This window comes from Amphibalanus amphitrite, unplaced genomic scaffold, assembly GCF_019059575.1.
Source record: "Amphibalanus amphitrite isolate SeventyFive unplaced genomic scaffold, NRLGWU_Aamphi_draft 002366F_arrow, whole genome shotgun sequence".
In the NCBI taxonomy this organism is placed as follows: domain Eukaryota; kingdom Metazoa; phylum Arthropoda; class Thecostraca; order Balanomorpha; family Balanidae; genus Amphibalanus; species Amphibalanus amphitrite.
In genome coordinates this window covers 8,102-29,890 of record NW_024883826.1, presented here as the reverse complement: position 1 = coordinate 29,890, position 21,789 = coordinate 8,102, and the positions used below count along the sequence as shown (strand labels likewise).

The 21,789-nt window shown below is 49.4% G+C and overlaps 1 protein-coding gene across 1 annotated transcript in view; it reads right to left on the bottom strand.

Annotated features, from left to right (window-relative positions):
• Window positions 1-18,483, bottom strand: part of LOC122376875 (cAMP-dependent protein kinase type I regulatory subunit-like) — a gene marked incomplete at its 3' end in the record, with an annotated part of 29,926 nt that extends 11,443 nt beyond the window's left edge. The window contains exon 1 of the mRNA XM_043356861.1: window positions 18,096-18,483. Coding sequence (XP_043212796.1) covers window positions 18,096-18,113 — 18 coding nt within the window. The remainder of the gene's footprint in view (window positions 1-18,095) is intronic.
• Between the last annotated feature and the right edge of the window lie 3,306 nt (window positions 18,484-21,789).

The window sequence follows — 21,789 nt, the reverse complement described above, 5'->3', positions numbered from 1 at the left end:
ACAGCCGGGAGGCCAGCAAGTTTGTGCGTGCCGATCTGCAACGTAAAAATGCCTTGTCTGGGAAAACCGATCGCCCTATGAAACCGGATACATATTCAACGAATACGAAAGCACGATATAGGAATATCGACAGGATCATATTATCAATACAAGATCATGACGTCTTGAGCTGCCTGAGTATGATCTCTGCTGCAATATTGTACACACTACAGTACACACGCGTCAGATGCTGTTGTGATCACAAACACTACAAGTCAACACACCATCCATCAAAATTGTTCTCTTATCAACACACTGCACAGTCAGATAGCTCAACTAAATACTCCACTACCCAGTGACGTCAGAGACCGGACTCTGCTCAGCTGACTAGCGCATGCACATTTCACGCACTATCGCACGCTATTCCGCACACAAGCCGGCGGATTTCTCGACACCAGTCTCCGAAATGAGCTTTGAATGAGAGCAGAGAGGCGATAATTTCTGCTTATTTGTCCAATCGCCGGTGGAAATCTATACAACCAGCACCGGGAATGTACCCAGGATTTGACCTAATCTTGGGTAATAAATTTCATAATCGTATGATGGGAGCGATGAAAGAACAATATGAAGTGTTATGCATCACCGCCACCAGCTGGTGAGGGTGTTTGAAGTCAGTATACGATATCTCGGCCAGAAGTCCGAAGGTCAAGATGGTTTCTATCATATCTCGGTGACGCACAAAATGACTGTGTAGAGGCTTCATTGCACGTTATCCCCAGGGCACATGGGAAATAAATGCTGCGGGATGGAGTCTAGCCAACACACAGACAGACACGACAAGCCTTCGCTGCGAGAAAATGGGCGTCACAGCAACCATAAGTCGGTCCTTCATATTATAAAACACAATGCATATTGCATAACGACAAAAGTAAGAACCAGCACAGACGTTTCATTAAAAAGGCGGTGAAAAGAGCGCAAACATAATCAACAAACCAAGACGTTCGCGCGATCCTTTCATTCATTTACTACCGTTCCGACTAGCCAACAGACTGACCGTTTTCCGACCCCAAATAAGCATGTAACTCTACACTCAGGCACTCGCCGACCGTTACTAACCCCCATACACACACTCACAGACAAGCACACAAACAACTCGCCGGACAATGGCCGTCATCCGCCGCACAATGGCCGACTGAGTAAAGACGACACAGAGACGGGCCGCGGGTCTCGTCGTTTATCAGTCGGGCAGCGAGGAGGGAGGGAGCGGTCAGAGAGCAAACATCCTCGGGCCGTGGTGCAGACGATAGTGGCGCGACTGTGACGACGGCGGCGCAGGAGAGGCGACGGTGGTGAATCTTTGGCGGTGTTAGAGAAGTAACGAAAGTAGCAGACCGTGGCAGCTTAGACGAAATGACCTAGACTCTGCGGTGTTGTTATTCGTTACACATTACCTTCAACAGGTACCCGACGAGACCCAATGGAAATTGGAAGCATCAACCCACGAATAATCCACTTCCCATGCTCCTGCCAGTGGCATTAGTGATGACAATACTCCTAGCGGCGCCGGCGATCCAGCAAATAGCCAGTGCGGGCCTGTTGTCGATACCAGCCGGCGGGATAATGAATCGATTTGATTATCTGGTACGGTCTCTCTGACGCGCGGGGTCAGGGCCGTGATGTGGCAGAAAGACAGGAGAGGAAGAGGTGAGGGAGAAAGGGGGGAAAAAGAAAGCAAGAGAAAGAAAAAACGAGGGGAGGGAGGGATGAAGGAAGATAGAGACAAAAATATATTGATAAAGATAGACAATGGGGAAGAGAGAGAGAGAGAGAGAGAGAGAGAGAGAGAGAGAGAGAGAGAGAGAGAGAGAGAGAGAGAGAGAGGAGAGGCAACAGGCAGACAAACAGGCATACAAACAAAACTCTAGATCAGTCAGCTGGCTGCTGCGCTGCCATATCCGGAGAGAGTGGGCGACGGAACCGGACCGACCGAGACGTGACCAGAGCCAGAACAGACAGGGAGGGGGAGGGGGGGACGTGACCTGAACCGAACCAGACAGGCGGCCGGCCGGTCAGAAAGGCAGGCCGGGGCGGGGCGGTCAGACAGCGGCGAGAGATAGCCGGGCAGCGATAGCCGATCTAGAGCGGACGTGACACATAACTAACTGCTGAGGACTGGCCGTCCTGATGAGGGCCAGACTCCACTTCTTCCGACCGGTCACTCATCGAATTCCGAACTCCGCCAACGGACTCTGCCAGCGGAGATCATAGCGGGCCTCAGCGCTGAGCGACAAATAATGGCTCAATCATGGAGCGGTAAACGATGTCTGTCTGACACATCATGGCTGACTTTTGGTGAGAGGTGAAACAAAAGAGGGGGTGTTGGTTTTTGCGTCAGAAGAACGTCTGGCATGAAGTTATGCGTGCCGGGCGTGTGACTTAAATGGAAGTTTAAGTAGGGGCGCAATCAAGAAACAAACTAGAAGAGAAGAAAAAAAAAACAAACGAAAAGTACATTCCGGAGTGAGGAGGTCAAAGCCTTTCTTCTTCAGTGTGCCTTAAGCAATCGACAGGCAAGTGGAGCTCACGTCAACAAAGCCATCAGAAACTCCACAGCGCACGCAAATCACCTCCAATAAAAACGCACCACCAAACCATCACTTAACCGATTCAACATCGGAAGCCTCTTCTTACCAAACAAGGAGCCCTGAGAGACAAATCACGTCATTACACTAAGATGTATGCGATCTGACGGCGTTCCAACTCTCTTCATTGCGTTCTGATGCGTTTAAAGTACGTTCCAATGCGTTCTTAGTACGTTCCAGTGCGTTCTACGTACGTTCCAGTGCGTTCCACGACAATCTGCGTCGTTCCAGTGCGTCTATTTATGCCGGGATCGATTCCGGAGATGACCTGTGTCATCTGGCCAGGATCACCGGGTCGGGACTCCGGAACGATCCGGAAAATCGGTCCACACATCCGGAAAGGTCCCCCGCCCGCCGCCCGCCCGAATATGTGGCCGGGTAGAGCCGCAGAGGCCGGGACATTTCTCTGAAAATCTCGGAAATTACTGGCGACATATCCGGCAGCTGCGGATACCATTCGGACCTGCGGCAGTTTCGGAAATCGATGTAAATGAGATATGGGAAGTCAATGGGCCAACGGCAGTGGAATCTATTTCCCGAGAACGTTGAGAGCGCTGTATTGAATAGTAACCTGATTGGTATGCTTGGTGATAGATTTCCAGGACTTGTTCCGGCACACATAAGAGCTCAAAATACATTGTGGTAGTACGAGAGAATGCCATAAGTTAGGCGGCCAAAGTTTTCGGACCACCACGAGACTGAAGTTAGAAGACTGTCGCTAGTCACGTGATCAAAGTTAGTAGACTGACAGTCGTCACGTGCTCCAAGCTGTACGACCATCAGCATTCTCATGATTTTAAGTCCAATAACGCACGATACTGTCCCCACATAACTTATCCCCCCAAACACATACGCATCACTTATCCCCCAAAATTCGACATCTTTCCCATGTCCCAAAACTGTCTTGCGCCCAACACCCTATGCTTGGTGGCCTATACGCCCTACAAATTAAGTCCATACGCCCTACAAACTAAGTCCCATCCACTATGCAGCGTCCCGTCTCATCTGCCGCCAACTATCCTCATATGGTCCCCAGTGCAGCCGCTGAGCCGCAGTGACACGCGCGCGACCCAGGCCTCTGACGTCATCGTGACGTCATTTGGTGGACCGGCCGGGCAGTTACGTTCACTAAGGAAGTTGCGGAGACCGGAGTCCACAGCTTATGTATGTTTCATGGATGGAGGGAGGACGAGCGGTTAGGTTGGAAATTGAGGAAAGGTTGGTTGGAAACTGAGGAAGGACCCGGTGTATTGTCCACCGCACCAGGAAGAAAGGTTGACATGCATGTTCAGCTTGTTCTAGAAAGAGTGGCACATTCGCCAGCCAAACGATAAGAACAACGTCTTGTTATAATTTGAAGATCACAAATTTAGCATTCGACATTCGTAAAACGTACTTGGTCACGCCTTTGCGTCCCCAAGAGCACCTCGAAGTTGGTGAAACAATTTCTGAAGCACCCTCGGAAGTGCCAGGCGGCACGTTCGCATCGGAAAGACGGCAACTCAGCGGCAAATGTCAGAGGACAACTACCACAAGTTTGGTTAGAACCATCCTGAGAGGGTCTTCGGATGCCGAAGTTTCCGTTGTTCGATGTTCCAAACAAGGCTTGGAAACAAATAGAAGCGCCACACCCAAAGGCAGTGGAGCGTGTAAATCCCCGAACAAAGCGTGAACATCGATCAAAGATCACACCGATCGCCGATCTGTGAAAACCGTTCATCCCCGCGATCAAGTCGCCTCAGTTATCACCCAAACATACACGGAGGGATCGATAAACACAGTGAATGAAGGCGGATCGGATAAACATACTGCCTGAACGACCAACAGACTGAGATATACAGAGGGAGGCAGCTATAGAAACCGAACGACAAAGCCACGACTGAGATCATGAGAAATCGGAGAAACTCCTCTCCGCGCTGCAACCAACATAATACACACATGAAGACGTGCGTACAAAGTAGCAATTGATCTCAACGAATACAGACGACTTTGACTTCCCGCTGGAATGGCTGAAATTTACACAAGGATCACCTATAAAGACACGAACACACACTGAGTTGTCAGTCAGCCAAACTTGCTGTTGGCACGCCGTTACACACAGACACAAACATACACACACGAGGGACGAATTTCGTAGAAATGGGCACCAGTCGGGCGTCGTTTGGCAGCTGTCTCAACGCGTGTTCCCAATCAGCCTCATCGCGAAAATAAACCAAAGGTTCATCGTGCCAGACAGCCAGCTAGGCACACAGGCGGATGGACGGGCGGATTGGTAAAAAATTCCTTAACTACTCAGGTTGGTTCACGAGGGAAATAAAGGCGCCGTGGTGACGTCATCAGTGGAAATCCTTCACGTTCAAATGAAGGGGTCATTTGAATTGCTGATTTTAGCTCGATATAGTCCTATTTTTTAGTTTCAGCCCCATTTATCGTAATGAGGCGAACTCGTTGTTACATTGGTACAACTTTTGATGACATATCATCCTTGTCTTTTTCTCCAGCTCGCTCGAAAGATGATGAAATTTGCATGCATGTCGAAGGGAGATTCTACCGCCGTGGTGACGTCACGGTAAAGGGATTCTGGAGCTCGTGAACGGGGGCTGCGGATTGGTAAGGGAGGGAGAAGGCAGCGCTACTTTCCGTGGTGACTGGTGTGATACAGAATGATCAGCATTGTCAGTCGCTGTCGTTAGAAATTGACTCTCAATCGCCAGTCATGAGTAGCCAGTCGGCTCTTGAGCCTTCAAATCAACAGCAATCAGCCGTCATCAGCCCTAGCAAACACACACAGCACTAATGCGGCAAGAAAACAAACACACTGCGAAACAAGTCACAGCTCGGTGTGATACTTGTATCACGCATAACCTGGCCTGTCCCGCCAATTGGCTTAGCAGCCAGAACCGATCAACCTCCCTGCCACTTCGCGAAACAGAACACAGACATGCCATCTCCCACATCTTTCCCTGCAGCTCCCATTTCCGCCCGTATTCCGATCTCCCCGCATCTTCCCAAATACCGTTCAGCAGACGTTACCGATCCCCTCATCAGCCGCTCTGCGTACAACATCTGCACGTTCCCACCGCCACCGTACAAATATGGCTTATACCGTCCGAGCAGCTCGCCTGACCCGATTGACGTGTTCCGAGTGTGATGGCTGTAACACCTGGGTCCAATCTGATAAAATGCCGTACTATTATTCACGGCATTTGGTAACATTTACAGTGATACCGGTGCTGACAAACGGTTATCCGAGTCAACGAAATTATTCTTTGGATCAGCATACGATGAACTGAAATGCGTGAAAACCATCTTGCATTTGATAGCCGTTTTCTGCAGCTGAACTTCAGCCAGTGCTGCCATATCCATTCAACGGCGTTTATGAGATTGAGCCCTGGGTCTGTATCGAACTGGAGGGACCTCAGGGGTGACCCAAAGGGTAGCCGGGACGGGACGGCCTCATCAGATGGACGGAAATGGCCAATGGGGCGTTCACGGGCGGCAAATTGAATGAGCACGAGGACGTCAGAGGTACCGACAATGTACATCAGATTACACAGAAAGGCGTGCACGAAGAATCGATGAGATGGCATGGAATGACTGATGACCAAGTTGCTTTAAACATAAACAAAAATGAATCTAAGCTGGTGTAACACGATCCATCTCACGGCTTTAAATAACCCATATAATAAATGACTCGGAACGGGTATTAAATTCACCGAAACTCAAAATACCTCCGGTTGCCAGGATTGCAACGGCTCAGCATAGCATACAATGGACATGTCTGTGAATAACAACAGTACACGTGATGCCAGTCAATGCATCGTTATTACACATGCTAGCGGCAGGAAGAAAATGGAGAGAGAGAGAGAGAGAGAGAGAGAGAGAGAGAGAGAGAGAGAGAGAGAGAGAGGGAGAGAGGGAGAGAGGGAGAGAGAGAGAGAGAGAGAGAGAGAGAGAGAGAGAGAGAGAGAGAGAGAGAGAGAGAGAAGAGCGGCGGCTATCCTGTCGCCTCGGGCACTCCCAATCCGATAAGCCTCCGGGTCAGGAAAGTGCGATCGCCGGCGCGAGGTCAATCCAATCAATCCCGGACTGATTGGATTGATTTGCGGCCCGTGATCAGAGGAGCGAATGGACACAGTCGCAGCGCAGGTCGGAGAGAGGAAAACAATGATGGGGATTGGACAGAGCTGGAGGGGGGATAAGAAGTGTCGGATGTAAAATCGGATTTAGTTTTGATGACACATAAGATAGTTTTCACATAAAGACGGTGTGTTGTATATAGATAGTCTGGAAAGCTACTATGAACGTCAAACCCCTTGAGACCCCACTTTTTTGCGATAATTTTTAAATGCGTCAACTTTCGTTGACAATATTCTGGCAATATATGTTTCAGAACCTGCCGAAACTTTTATTACTAAGGTATTTTGACGCCAAACGATTATGGAAGGTATTTCTCATTCACTCGTAATGTTAAGGTCAATTCAGGCCCGGGCAGAGGCTTGCGCTCGGCCACACTCGAGCCCCACCACCAGCGCCATCTGCTCTAAATGCCATCTACCAGCGCCCGCTACCGCTACCAGCTACCGCCCACCATCAAGCCTGAATGGAGCGAGAGACGCGAGTGACCGGTCGCCGGGCAAGGAGCGCCGGAGGGGTAGGGCGGAGCTTAGCGCTGACGTCATTACGTGGCTCCGCCCCATGAGTGCGTAGCCTCTACCCAAACAGCAGATTCGTTCCGTGAAATTTAACATTACGAGTGAATGAGAAGTACCTTTAATAATCGTTTGACGTCAAAATACCTTAGTAATAAAAGTTTCGGCAGGTTCTGAAATACACATTGCCAGAATATTGTCAACGAGAGTTGACGCATTTAAAAATTATCGCAAAAAAGTGGGGTCTCAAGGGGCTTGACGTCCATAGTAGATAGCTTTATGTTGCCTGGGCATTCTGTGTATTCTGATGCCAAAAATACAAAAGAAATTCTAATTAACATCTCTCAATCTGTGTCGGCCGATGGCAACTTCTCAGCTCGAGAGAACACACCACACCTAGTAATTAAAAAGGCTACTTTAACCCTCGCACGACCAGGCCATTTCTCATAACACGAACGACCAGGGGGGGGTTGTTACGACCCCCCCCCCCTGGCGTTTTGAAACGGAAGGTCGTAGAGCTTAGCGGAAAAAACCAACGGATTGCTCTCAACGAGATCTCGCGATTGGTGGTATATTTTTTGGTCCTAGGTCAACATTTGACCTACTTTTGACCGGTCAAAGGTCAAATTTTCGGAAAAATAGACTTTTTTCAACTTTCGGCGGCGATTGCGGCAAAACGGTGGAAGATATCGACTTGAAACCTTCACTATCGTGTTCCTTGATCAATTCTCTATCGTTTGGTATGTATTTCGTTTCCCTAGCTCTAAAAATGTCGCGTTGGGAGCGCCGGAAGTCGGCAAGGTCAGAGTCGGCGGCAGAAATTCGAAAAATCAAAATTTAAATTTTTGAAATCTGATTGTATTTTTGGATTTGGGAAGTCCATTTGCTCCCTATAGAAGCTAATATTGCTGCATATTCCCATTGAGGTGACAAGAATTAGCAAAATAGTGGTGCGGGCGCTTTTCAAAAATAGTACCGGACGCTGTTCCTCTTGTGACGTCATAGCTCCGTGACCTGACCTGACCCGGTCAAATTTCTTATACCATATGATAGCCAATACTTGCCCCAACATGCATGGGAAGTTTCATCACGATCCATCAACCGATGTCCGTACCACCGGCAGGAAACCTCGGGCGTTGGCACTCAGTTTGTGAAAATCCGGCCGGAGGCTGTACCTCTTATGACGTCATAACTCCGTGACCTGACATGACCCGATCAATTTTTTTTTCGGCAAAAGATGCGCAATGGTTGCCCCAGAGGGTATTGAAAATTTCAGCCCGCTACGACAAGCCGTTTAGCGTGCACTTCGAAAAAACCTCAGGGGGGGGTTGATACAACCCCCCCCCCCTAGGCGTTCTAGGGTTAAGAAAAGAGCATACAGGATGTCCATTGTCCCTTCAAGTAATTTCTTCCTCAATCATATCTCTTTGCAAGACCTACGGTAGTTGAAGTTCTTGGGCTTTTGAACCCACCCAGGTCACCAGTGGCGGGCCTGACCCATCCTCACGACAGCTGGAACTTGGAAGATCGTAGCTGACCGGCAGCAATAATCACCAAATGACGAGCAACTGTCGTGAGTCGAGCATCCCCCGGCCTTCGCGTGCCAGCGAGCTCTTCAGCTCTGTAACGATCCCTGGGACGCGTGACAACGTCAGTCAACTGATGTCACGTGATCTGATGTGACGTGACTGATGTGACGTCACACGATATCACGTGACGTGAGATGAGTGACACTGAACGGGCGCCGTCACGACACAGTGATATAAAACCTCGTAACGTGACACGGTATCAGAGAGCGGAGACTGGAATAGTTGTGTCCATCAGCCATATCCCACGATGGTTGGAATTGGAAACCACACCCTTGTGACGTCATTAGGCGTTCATGACGTCATCGGGTGTCCGTTGGGATGGAGCCCGGTTAATTGGTAAATAGCTATATAAGGTATGGCGTACTAAAACTGTCACTATAGTATTCAACTTTCCTAACAGAAGACGAGACTATGAAAAATCGTTAACCAAATAAAAAAGAACTAGGATCTCATTGAGTAGCAGCGTCCCCAAAAAGCATATCTTCATATACTTGCGACATAGTCATTTCAAACATCTGCCAAGACAAGTTCGGACACAAGCAAGATGCAGGCGGTTTTCGGATAACATCCGTAGGATCTTCTCGAAACCGGACTGATCCTCACAAATAGCCTCCAAAACTATCGCAGATTTTCTCAAATCCCTCGCCCCAACCGACAAACACCGCAGATAAGAGCAGCACTTCGCTGCAAGGCCCTAAATACACTTCGCTGGAGATAAGACCAGTGTTTTGAGTTAAATCCCAACTTTTTACAACTGAGTCGATGGCATCACAGCGGAGCAACTGAAACACCAAACTGCGGCAGAGCCCTACTTACGTTGTTTCCGGCAGAAAATACCAACATGACCTATATATTCTCAATAATTAAAGATAAATTGTATCCATAGCAAGCTATGTTTCAGGTCGCAGACCGTATTTCTCATTGCCTTTTCCTGGGTGGAGCGCATCAGGGACCATTGCAGTATGAAATGATGCAGTTAGAGGAGAGGGTCTAATTTAGCTATTCTCTTGGGTCGAGGCAGACCGTTTGCACATTTGCATAACCCATTAGGGCTACATCGTTTTTGCGTTAGCGGGTTCAATGATTTCACTCAAGCGAAGACAGCAAACATGTTTGCCACGCTTTCAAAGCCCAGGGGATAATTAAAGAAATACAATTCATTGTTGCTGAAAGTATGTACATGCGAGCAGTTTTAGTTGAGTGCAAACTCTTCTTAGATGAACCCCGAGATTAGGTATGTGATAAATTATTCAAAGTAGCCAGCCATGCTTGAATATGTAAATAAAATGGCACATCATTTATCATTCCTGTCAAAACATGAGAAGAAGAGACGAAAAAGAGGATAGAGCAAAAACAACCACTTTGTCCATTAAGAGCACATACGTTGTCACACCACACGAAATACAAAAACATTGAGGGCACTTAGCGCAGAAGCAAAAACATTAGCGATGCTTCTGACCAGAGGTTCAGAGTTCAGGTCGCTGTCTACCGACACTAAATTAAACGTCACTTGGTCCATCCAAGTGAATCGCTGCAGCGGACAGACGGACCTGACGCACGTGAGTGACGTAGGCTGTGACGTAGCTGTGACGTAGGCTGTGACGTCACACGCGTCACCTCAAGGTCACCGATTGTACGCGGCCTTGACCCTAGTCCGCTCCCACCTAGCAACAAGGGATGGACTGGGCGCGACTGACCCGTCCTCTGTTGATAAATGTTGAGACAGGAGTCTAGGTGGCAACGAGCACGTGACCAAAGATCAAATGCACCGCAGTCACGGAGTGGTATGTTAAAATTCCAGCTGACAGGTCACTTAAAGGTAGTGTGCCACCTTCCAATGATTTCCCATTTTATTTTTCCTAGGATAAGAAGCTTCTGTTTGTACCTAATATCGCAAAAAAAAAAATCAAAAATGGGCCCGAAATAGTGCTTTTTTCGCCTAAAAGTTTATCGGTTTTTCGATACGTATAACAACTGTAGTGGGCTGACCTGCAAACAGGCGTCGGCAACAATCGCGAATGCGGCGCACCTGTGACAATAAGCAAAGGTCATTATAGAGTTACGACGTACGGGAATGAGTTATCAGCTGTCTAATCGTAGACAACAGAATGTCGAATTTAAACTGTAAGCCTGTATTGGTATTGTTTCTTTAATTTGGCTGTCGAAAATTAATTCATGGTTTGAAATATGATTTTATGTAAAATAATTGATATGAAACAGCCGTCTCTAAAGTTATGAACCCATCTCACCACATGAAAGTGGCAGAAATGACAATGATCAGCTGACGCATTTTTCTTGGCCGAAGTCAGAGCGCGCGGCCCGACGCACCACCACCGCACCACAAAGTATGAGCAGAAGCCACCTGCGGTAGACCGCGCACAAAGCCAGGGCCCCGGTAACGTGAGGTAGCCGAGTCGGGGCAGCGTGCGCTGACCCAAGCCGGGGCCGCGGCTTTGGGCGCGGTCTACCGCATCCCCGGGCAGCCCCGGGCTATCACATGACACCGGGAGGACGCGCGGCCCCGGCTTGGGTCAGCGCACGCTGCCCCGACTAGGCTACCTCACGTTACCGGGGCCCTGGCTTTGGGCGCGGTCTACCGCACCACCTAACAGGCGTGTTCGAAACCGCAGGAGATGATGATGAACGGGTTTATCGAAACTTGCTTGGATGAGCCTATCGGTAATAGCGATTTCAGTGTGTGCATTTATTGTTCATAGTGGTGTGAAATGTGGTTGGGGTACGACCGACAACCCGTCGGGGCGAATTTCGCACTGGGGTACTCAAAATTTGAAGAATTTAAGACGTTTCCATGAGTTTTGAAGGTATGGATGAGTTCTAAAAATCCGGTTCTCCTTATCTGGGCCATTAACTCCATACGGTCCAGGAAAGCTGGCACACTACCTTTAGTGATAGTCATTTTGTCAATGCTTGAAGAAAGTTGCAGTTGGCGCGACAACTCTGATTTGCTGTATGAATAAAGCAGCGCTCTTGGTAGCGAGGAATTATTTAAAAAAAACGTCGCGTTTGCAGGTCATAAACCATACGTGGACCCTGGACGCTTGTTCAATAACAAAGGCATGTAAGATGTGACTTGAAATAAGGCGTCATGATTGCGCCCGATAATAAATAACAGTAAATCTCGAAGAACTGTCCTTTTTTAATCTGTTGCAGCTGCGTTCAAAAAGCATTTGAACGTCAGTTTGCCCTCTTTTTCAGTTCACATGAAGAGAATGGGAATTCCGTTGCATATTCCTTAATCCGAACCATCATCGTGTGACCTACAGCACGCTCCAGCCACAAGGAAGGAAGCAGACACTAAATGTATACCCAAACACCAAGACACCAAACAAGAAGCCACCAAGAAAACACCAAGACACCAAACAGACACCAAGCACCAAGACACCCAGCAGGAAGACACCAAACACCCGTGAGCCACTCCGCCCATTATCAAACCGTCATACCATCCTCAGATGTCATACCCACATTAGCCTACATCCATATTCATGATCACCGGCCCATCACCATCCATAGAACTCATTTACACATATGCATACGTTACAAAATAACCTCTAAGGCAACATCTCTATCTATTAGCACCACCAGTGGGCGGCGAAAGTTAAAACGCGGCTCACGCCTCTGAGTCGCCCTGGCGCGAGAGGTCACCTCAGCGAGGGAGGTCACTCCACTGACCGCTGATCTAAGATAAATTAGTGGTAACGTCCCAGCCGGCTGTGAGGGAAAGCCCCAGCGCGGTAGATACCAGCTGTCACCGGACCATTTATCAAAGAAACGAGAGGATATGTGGCATCCAGGGCACAGACGCTGGATTTAATGGCAAGAGACTTGGTTTTAGGAGCCTGCACACTGTGTGAATGTTTGAGCCCGTTGAGATACCGCGCGTAGTTAAGCGGAGAAAAAGCGTGAAGGACTCCATTTGCACGTTGCTGGTAGAACCAACCTAGCTTCTGTAAAACTTCCGACCTGAAGTGTCGCCTGAAGCACAGTGGCTCGGTGGATGGAGGCGGACTGAGAGACTCCTCGTCAAGGGCCCGCCGTTCGTGACTCGTGAGGACCGTTCGTGACTCGTGAGGACCCCGACACACTCGTGGATCGTAGGGCGCGTGACGCCGGTCGTGACAGTCGCCATTTTATGAGAGATGAGCGTGACGGTGGCTAATCCGTAACGAGTGGGCGTGGCTGCTGGGCGTGGCTACTGAGTGCTGGGCGTGGTCGTCTGAGATCTATTGGGGAATGGATACGGAAACACTGGCAGAGAAATATATCACAGAGGGGATCCGAGTTCACACTCAAACTGAGACGGTCTGGCATCGAAAAACTCAACACGTCAACAATCAACCAAGTTAGACACACAGCCTAACACACAGCCAGTGATGAAATTACACAGTTAACACAGACAGTGACACCTTCACAATGACACACGGATGTCAACACACTGACACACCGACACATCGACACCCAGGCACATGGACCCACCGTTATACACATAAACACTCGGACGACCGACCAAGACAACATCAGATCATCCCTGAGGACCGAATAACTCATTCTGCGACAGATCCTCATCTCCAGAACGCAATCGTCCTCTTACTCACTGGTCACGTGACTAGACCCGCTGAAGCCGCCGACAGACACGTGATCTCATCTCGCCTGGGGCGTTGGTCTCAGGAAGTGAGGGGGCGCATCGGTCGCGTGATCTGTCATGATGCTTTTACAGTACAGCCTCATTGGCTAAGTCTGGTTGGCCGTCGGCACCCAGTATCAAAGGCAGTAAAGATACCACACATGTATCATAAATCTAATCGAATAATGCAGCACCCACACACATCAGTGACGGGTCACAGCTATCGGACTGTCAGCCACCGCGCTTTGCAGCAGCAGTTTTGTCGGAAAAGATATTTCACTGTTCTGCGAATGCGGTGAAATACCGAAAGCTTTTATGTTGGGGCTTGGCCAGTATCTTTATGTATTAGAGCAACTTTTTCGCTACTTGAAATCTGAAAAGCTTAAATGAAGTTATCAGGGATGGACGGAAGGCATAACTTTGACATAAATAATTTTGCAACCAACAATGTGTGTTGACTGCTCAGTGTGGAAGCATTCTAACTTTCGCCGGCAAGGCAAACTCTATCCAACTAAATTCTTCATGCACAAACATTCAAAACAAATTTAAGCTTTGTTTTGCCCTCAACATGACCAGAATAGCGTTTTGTGTAATCCTTGCCCTGGACCTGGGTTCAAACAACGCAGCACAGGCCAGTCCGCAATACAAACATCACTAAATACGTCTTACAGAGGAGCTCATACCAGCATTACAACATAACAGTCAAAGCGTTCTGGGTATTTCTGCACCACAAATGTCTCATCCTTGCACCAGGCTTGAGCTGACCCCAGCTTCACGAGTATTCGAGCCACATCCGGCAAAAGAGGCTTGAAAATCTTTGAAGCAATGCTACCAAAAGCATTTTTCTCCTGTTCTGTTTTTTGCTTACGAGTCGAGCGACAGAACATACGATTACGCTTATTCCACAATCCACATCTCATATTTACATACAGGTGGCCAATATCTCAAAACGCAGCCACTTCAAGGCGACGTCCCATAAGACCAAACATCTGCCTTAAAGACATTCAAAACAACAAGCGACACTTTGCTCAAATTCCCAACCACATCAATGTAGCTTCTTATTAGACTGTTGACCTCTTCAAAGACGCCATGACCTGAACCCGCCTAGCTTCATTTCCATAGGCGGCGGAACGGGGAGGGCACCGGGGCACCGTGCCCCCTATAATTTTGGCATTTTAACATTAGCCCTATCCTATGGGCGTTGCATGGAAAGAATGGGACCAAAAGTCGGCAGTGCCCCCCCCCCCTTAATTGAGGGTGTTCCGCCGCTACTGTTCATTTCCACTCTTCAAGGCCCTGAAGCCGCTAAACATCCCCCTAAAACTCTGCTACCAGCGCCTCTCAGTAGAACTCTGCATCTCAAGTCCTTCACTGCCGCTCCTTGCCTCGGAGCCCTGCGCACAGCGCAGTCACATCACAACTCAGTGGGAGAGGAGGGGAGGGGAGGGGAGGGGAAGAGGAGGGGAGGGGAGGAGGGGAGGGGGAGGGGGAGGGGGAGGGGAGGGGAGGGGAGCCGGTTCGACCGGCCCGGCTCGTTCACGGCACGGGCTACACTGGACTGATGGGACGGCCAGACGGACAGCGGCTGCCAGTGAGCGGGTTCGCAAGGACGATGAGCTACGATTGAGACTACATAGATGGATGCAGCTCTTCAACGAGGCACAACTTCTACGTTTTATGGCTAGAATGTTCAGACCAAAGATGCCACATTGCATTGGTATGTACTACACCGGGTCCTGGTTGGCCGTCATTACATCGGCTTCTGTCTGGAGAGAGAATAGGAAACGTACTGAAGGAAAACTCAACACACAGGGTTTGGGACGCAGGAGGGAGGTCACCGTATATGGCCGGTGTCGTCAGGGCGATTGATTGGACGGCGCAGAGCCAGGTCTCAGAGGTGCGGCAGCGAGAGATGAGCATGATTGGAAGTAATGGCGACAAGTAAGTGCCATCAGGGCAGCATCCAAGCAGCAGCATTGCAGTCACTGTCAACGTCACCATCTGCATACCAGCGTTACCACAGTCACCATCAGAAAACCATCACCATTACCAATACCATCAACGCCAGAATCAGTAACAACATCAACATCAGGATCACATCAGAATGCAACGTCAGTGGCTGCCCCGCCATCACATCAGTCATTTGAATAATTATACGCGTCACTGTTATAGACACCCTTATTGCCTGGTCTGTCAGGCGCCTCCATATAAATTACCAGCGCACCCATATCTCATCCTCGCAGCCACGTTATTTCCATAAGAACTGTCACTGTGCAGTGGGCACTGTCCGACCAAGCCTGTCAGGCACTGTCCGACCAAGCCTGTCAGGCACTGTCCGACCAAGCCTGTCAGGCACTGTCCGACCAAGCCTGTCAGGCACTGTCCGACCAAGCCTGTCAGGCACTGTCCGACCAAGCCTGTCAGGCACTGTCCGACCAAGCCTGTCAGGCACTGTCCGACCAAGCCTGTCAGGCACTGTCCGACCAAGCCTGTCAGGCACTGTCCGACCAAGCCTGTCAGGCACTGTCCGACCAAGCCTGTCAGGCACTGTCCGACCAAGCCTGTCAGGCACTGTCCGACCAAGCCTGTCAGGCACTGTCCGACCAAGCCTGTCAGGCACTGTCCGACCAAGCCTGTCAGGCACTGTCCGACCAAGCCTGTCAGGCACTGTCCGACCAAGCCTGTCAGGCACTGTCCGACCAAGCCTGTCAGACACTGTCCGACCAAGCCTGTCAGGCACTGTCCGACCAAGCCTGTCAGGCACTGTCCGACCAAGCCTGTCAGGCATTGTCCGACCAAGCCTGTCAGAACTCAACATAAATTACCAAAGCACGCATATCTCGCCTTCGCAACTATTTTCCATAAGACGGATGTAGCCCAAACGTGAAGCTTGGTATTATGTTTACTTGTGGAATAATTTATACCAGAATGGGTGATGTTTCAGTAATGCACCGAACGAATTCATGAAACACTTCATTGTTGACGCATAACCTAGCAGCTGTTCTTACGCTGTTTATTACTCCTCATCACTCCGAACCAATTATCACGCGCTACCGTCCAGAGTAATTTAAACCAATTATCAATCCCCTCATTAATCGTCCTCCCAATGAATTAATTACCGCCCGCGGTGATTGGTTCAGTCAGAAGGACGTCATCGCCATCACGAGCTGTGATTGGTTGTCATTTCGCCACGCCCACAGACAGGGCAAATCAGAGGCCAGTGCCCGCAGTCAACAACAAGGTCAAAGTTGATTAGCAAAGTTGGTAAGAGAATGGCAGCGCGTTAATTCCAACATCAATGAGAAGTTTTGATCCAATATGGAACGTTTGCCGATTCACAATAGGTATAATCTGACGAATAAAGAGCAGTTAACACACGACACAAGTAACTCTGCTCACTAATAACCAAAACGGAGTGTTTAATGCAACTACAACTGATTTCGTCTTCGCGAAATTGTGACTCTGACAGAGCATTGATCTAGACCCAGCACATACAGGGCATGTACCACTCCCTTGCGAGACAGATTCACGTGTTTGCGCGACAAAGCTTCTCGTCAAGAGTATTGATGTGCGAGCGAGACTCAGCAGCCGACTGAAAAGTGGCAGTCAAGTCTTCTTAATCGGTTTGAAGAATTGAAGAGAGCTTCGCACTGAATAAAAGAATGGAACGGAAAAAGATAACTTTCAGTGATGATTCTTTGAGTTGGAAGACAGTTCGACGCCAGTGATACTCATTCCGCGAGAGGTTCTATCCAACATGGTGAATTTAATCACTAGTATGGAGCTGAACCAATTTACTCGCCACGAGCTACCACTATGGGTGCTCCCGTATTTTATCACCCCTCCTCCTCACCAAAGTCACGCGCGTGACCACCGGTGAATACCTAGGTGTGGCTGAGTTAGGGGGAATTTTCCTCCGCGGCCGCACGGCAGCAATGACGCCCACAGCAGCACGGTAACCGGTTGATTGGAATAAAACTCGACCGGGCAAACGTGAAAACGATCGTAAAACTGGCCCTGGCGTCGTCGCTGGCAAGGTACGGCCTCACATGGAGTTCCGATCGAGGGCGATAGGGGAGATTTCCATACAGGGAGCGGGTAGGGTGCGGCGTGGTGACACGGGACCGCTCGGGCTGGACACAGTGTCAAACGGTAGAATGTCGCTTATAAGCTCAGATACGAAGTGTTTAATTCAAGATATTTGTATGAAAAAGGCTTGTAAATAAGAGCGCGATACGAAAATGAGGCTAGTAAGGAAACGCACATCTTCACATAATAGCTTCTGGATAAAATCAGCTCTGATATACTGCATAGGTATTACTTGCGTTACCACCAAACTTTTCACAATAAAAAGCATGGCCCTGCCTGCACCAGATTTATGGCATGAAAACAGGCCAGGTGTAGAACTCTCTCCCAAGGGGAGACCAACTAAAAGCAAAAACCCCGACCATATATCGTATGCCTCCCAGCGTGTCCTATTGTCATGTCAAGGGCTCTTCACGTGACCAGAGACCCGTGCATCACCCACCGAACCTTGGAGCGCGCCCATGTTTGGTGGGGCGACGGGGCGTTTATGCCTGACGACCCTCACCTCGACTTTTGTAGCCATGCTGTCCTTTGAAGGTATCGCAGTCAAACCGAGTCTCCCGTCACTGATACACAGTTGGCACAAGAGGCAATGATAATTGCGCTGGCACGCGCTAAGGCACAAATTTGCACTGAAAAATGAGCGGCGTAATGCCGTCTGCACCGCAGTGCACCACACTTGCACTAAATCACGCGTATGTTTGCACCGTGCAACTCCAGACGGTTGCAGTTAGGACGCAGAACGCTCAACCGCCCCTCGCGTCACACCGGTCACTGCGTCACTTTTCCCGGTGACCCGTCACAGTCACGTGCCGTTCGTTACACAGGAGCGACCGCCACCGTCGCGCGGCCACCGCTGCCGCTCCGAGTTCTGACTCGACGACGGCGGCAGCGCGCCGCCGCGCTCTCCTGAACCGAGGTGCCCGCCGCCACCGGCGCGCACGCGCTCTGACGTCACACCGGGCCCCAGTCATACACCAAACTACGACGACTGAACGAGGCCGATGTCGAAAGTCAGAACGTAGTAGATTACGAAATGAGGCATACGTCGTGGGAAGCGTCGTAGATCATCGTGTTTGTAATTACTTCATGAGCGGCCGAGATGGACAGATGTGCGTTCTCTCAGTGGGTGGGCTGGGTTCGAATCCCACTCTCTCCACGGCGTCAAGTGTGGTTCGGAGCGTGATTACCATGCGACTCCAGAATAACTATAGGCACGGACCGGCCGAAATTATGGCCCTTCTGGCCCAACATGGTGAGGTAGGTGTGATTGGAATCAAAACTGGCCACAGACGTGAAAACTGATCGAAGAATCACCGGGCGAGGTCAGAAGTCAGAACCGAGAACAAAGACAGGTGTGCTGGAGTACCGGATAATTGAACGAGGAGAAAACGAATAAAAAAGTCACGCTATACTTGTAGGAAACTATCAAAACAAGCATAGCCACGCCTTTCGACCTCGAAATAACAAAACAATTCACTGATTGCGCAGAAAGCCTCACAAAATCACACAATCAAGCGTCGATGGTAGCTTTGAACCTTCAGCAAACAAACCGAGCCAACAGACGCGAGGCAAACAGAACTAAATCCACAAACGTGGCGGGGAACAGGTGGTGCTATTCCTGAAATCCCGCCGGCAGTGGCGGTGGACGCTTCCTGAGATCAAAGGGCAGCGCACCGCCACCGCCGCCAAGGCACCAATATAGTGCAGTCGGGAGGAATGCAATCATGTAAACCAAGTGGGCGCGGCTGGCACGTGACCTCAGTGACGTCATTTGACGTCATTGGGGGACGGTATGGGGAGCGGTCTCTGACACAGGTGGGTAAATTAACCCGCGCACCGACGGGGGTCTGCGCCAACTTCGCACCGACGGGGGGGCGGATGACCCCCCCCCCTGAGATCTCGAGAACGAAGCAAGATAGCGACAAGCGGTAAACGGCATCGGATACGCACGGTCAAGATCTACAATTTTTACAAAGGTCATTTTCAGGTCAGGTCAAAGATGACGTCACAGGGGTCGAAAAAGTCAAAATGGCGGCGCTAGATATGGAGAGTTTTTCTCGAATAACTTTCGAATTAGTCAAGATAGGAACAAACTAAGGGCATCATCGTGATCCCCTCGTCAATCCGCATCGAATGATATATATGTTGACCTCGAAAGGTCAAGGTCAAAGGTTGACCTCAGGTCACGTGACCTCGAGGTCATCATGTATATCATTCGATGCGTCTTGACGAGCTGAACACAATGAGACCATCCACGCGTCTGTATCTTGTTCCTGTACGGAGTTATTGGCTAAAAACCTTTGGTGACCCTTGATGACGTCACATGACCTCACAGCTGCCCAACAGCAAAACAGACCTCAAGGTAGTGAAGGTTGATCGTATATGAAGTCATGTATGGTATATGGGGCCATTCCGACCCGTTTTAGTGGTAAAAAAAGGGGGTTGATTTTTCCCCCATTGACTTTTAATGGGGAGGTCGCGAAATTGACCTGACCTTAGGTCACCGATATCAAATTCCGAGATATACAAATTGTAGCTACTAATGACCTAATAACATCCTGCGACTTTCAAAGGCCTCCGACATCTACTGTAGCTCTGGCACGGTGACAAAGTTGCAAAAAAGTGACTTGAGGTTGGGTCATTCAAAGTGACCTGGTGACCTGACCTTAATAGGTAGGAGGTTCAAACTTGCACACCATGTGTAAAATTGATAAGGTAATAGTCATACCAAATTTCGCTCCCGCTATTCGCGAAAAACCTCAGGGGGGGGGCGGATATCCGCCCCCCCCCCGTCGGTGCGCGGGTTAAAGCCAAGTAAGTGTAAGCATGCCTGACATTCACACTACAACAGTAGCCAAAAACGATGCAGGGAAGCCCAAGGTATTTTCATTTTCCGGTATGGTAACGAAATCCCCTGTGTCGTGACTTCCAAAGTAATGCATTTTATGCTTAGATTAACGTAAAATGTTTTGAACTTTTTTTGCGGAGCATACCAATCGCATTATCAAAAATCACCACTTGTCGAGGAACATCAAACCATCAGCTGTGGAACTGACAGAAACATAAAACGATCAGGCATCCCTAAGATAACAACGGTCACAATTGCTAGCCACCAGGCCTCATGACCTATGCAGCACTTTAATCAGTCAGATCACATATAGCAGCGTCAATGCGGCCAGGGGTGACATGATAAGAGATCCCATACCTGATACAGGCGTACGCAGCATAATGTCTGTTGTCCTGGACAACAGACAGTGGTGCTGTGATACAAAATTAACGGTAGATCGTTAACCAGCCAAGCGAGTGGCGACAATTCTTTTTCCGTGTTTTTATACGTATAACATAGTTGAGGAGATGTAATTAAGCACTTACGCAGTCCAAAGGACAAGGAGGGAGAGGAATGGTAACTAATTTGTGTTTGGTTAGGTGCGCCCTTACGGCCTCATGTGTCCATATCAGAGCCACGGAAGGAAAGAATAGGGGGAGGCGTTATGTAAGCTGAGCCGATCATCGACGGGTGTACATACGGCAGCGGCCGAAAAGTGCTACTGTGAGACAGGTCACATAGCTACCCAAACGGTCACTTAGGAGGGGAGCGGAGTGCTCCAGGTACTGCCCTGCAAGATTACTTTACTACTTCCCTGCCTGTGCCCTGTACACTCGACCTCGCCAGTTGCCCGCCTGTGCCCTGTGCCCTTGCCAATTGCCCTTAGCAGACCGTCAGTCCGAGGCAGAGAACAGGGAAGCTGGCCTTATTTGGAGATAGCCTGGTCATGAGGGTAAACACAAAACAGGATGGATGTTTTCACCAGAAAAGACCACATTTTCAGCTTTCTATGTGGCATGAGCATGACACATCGTATTATGCCCGTCGACCTTGTCCGGGCTGAGCTGAACCCTTATCGCGTTCACTAGGAACCTAAATTGAAAGCAGCGATCATTAAACTTAGAGCGACACAGTTTCACAGTCTAATTAAAAGGCTCGGCCCGCGACCTCTGTGACAAGCTCTGCATTTCAAACAGTAAACAGGTCCCGAAATTGAACCTCAGAGCTCGTATACAAGCCTACTCCCGCCACCTAGCCGCCGATACAAAACTACTAGTTATCTGTTTTACCGCCAGTAGCGCTCTAATCACTAGGTTCCTACTTCTGCCACCAGTGGCGCTTCAATCGCTCAGTTCCCATTGCTGCCACC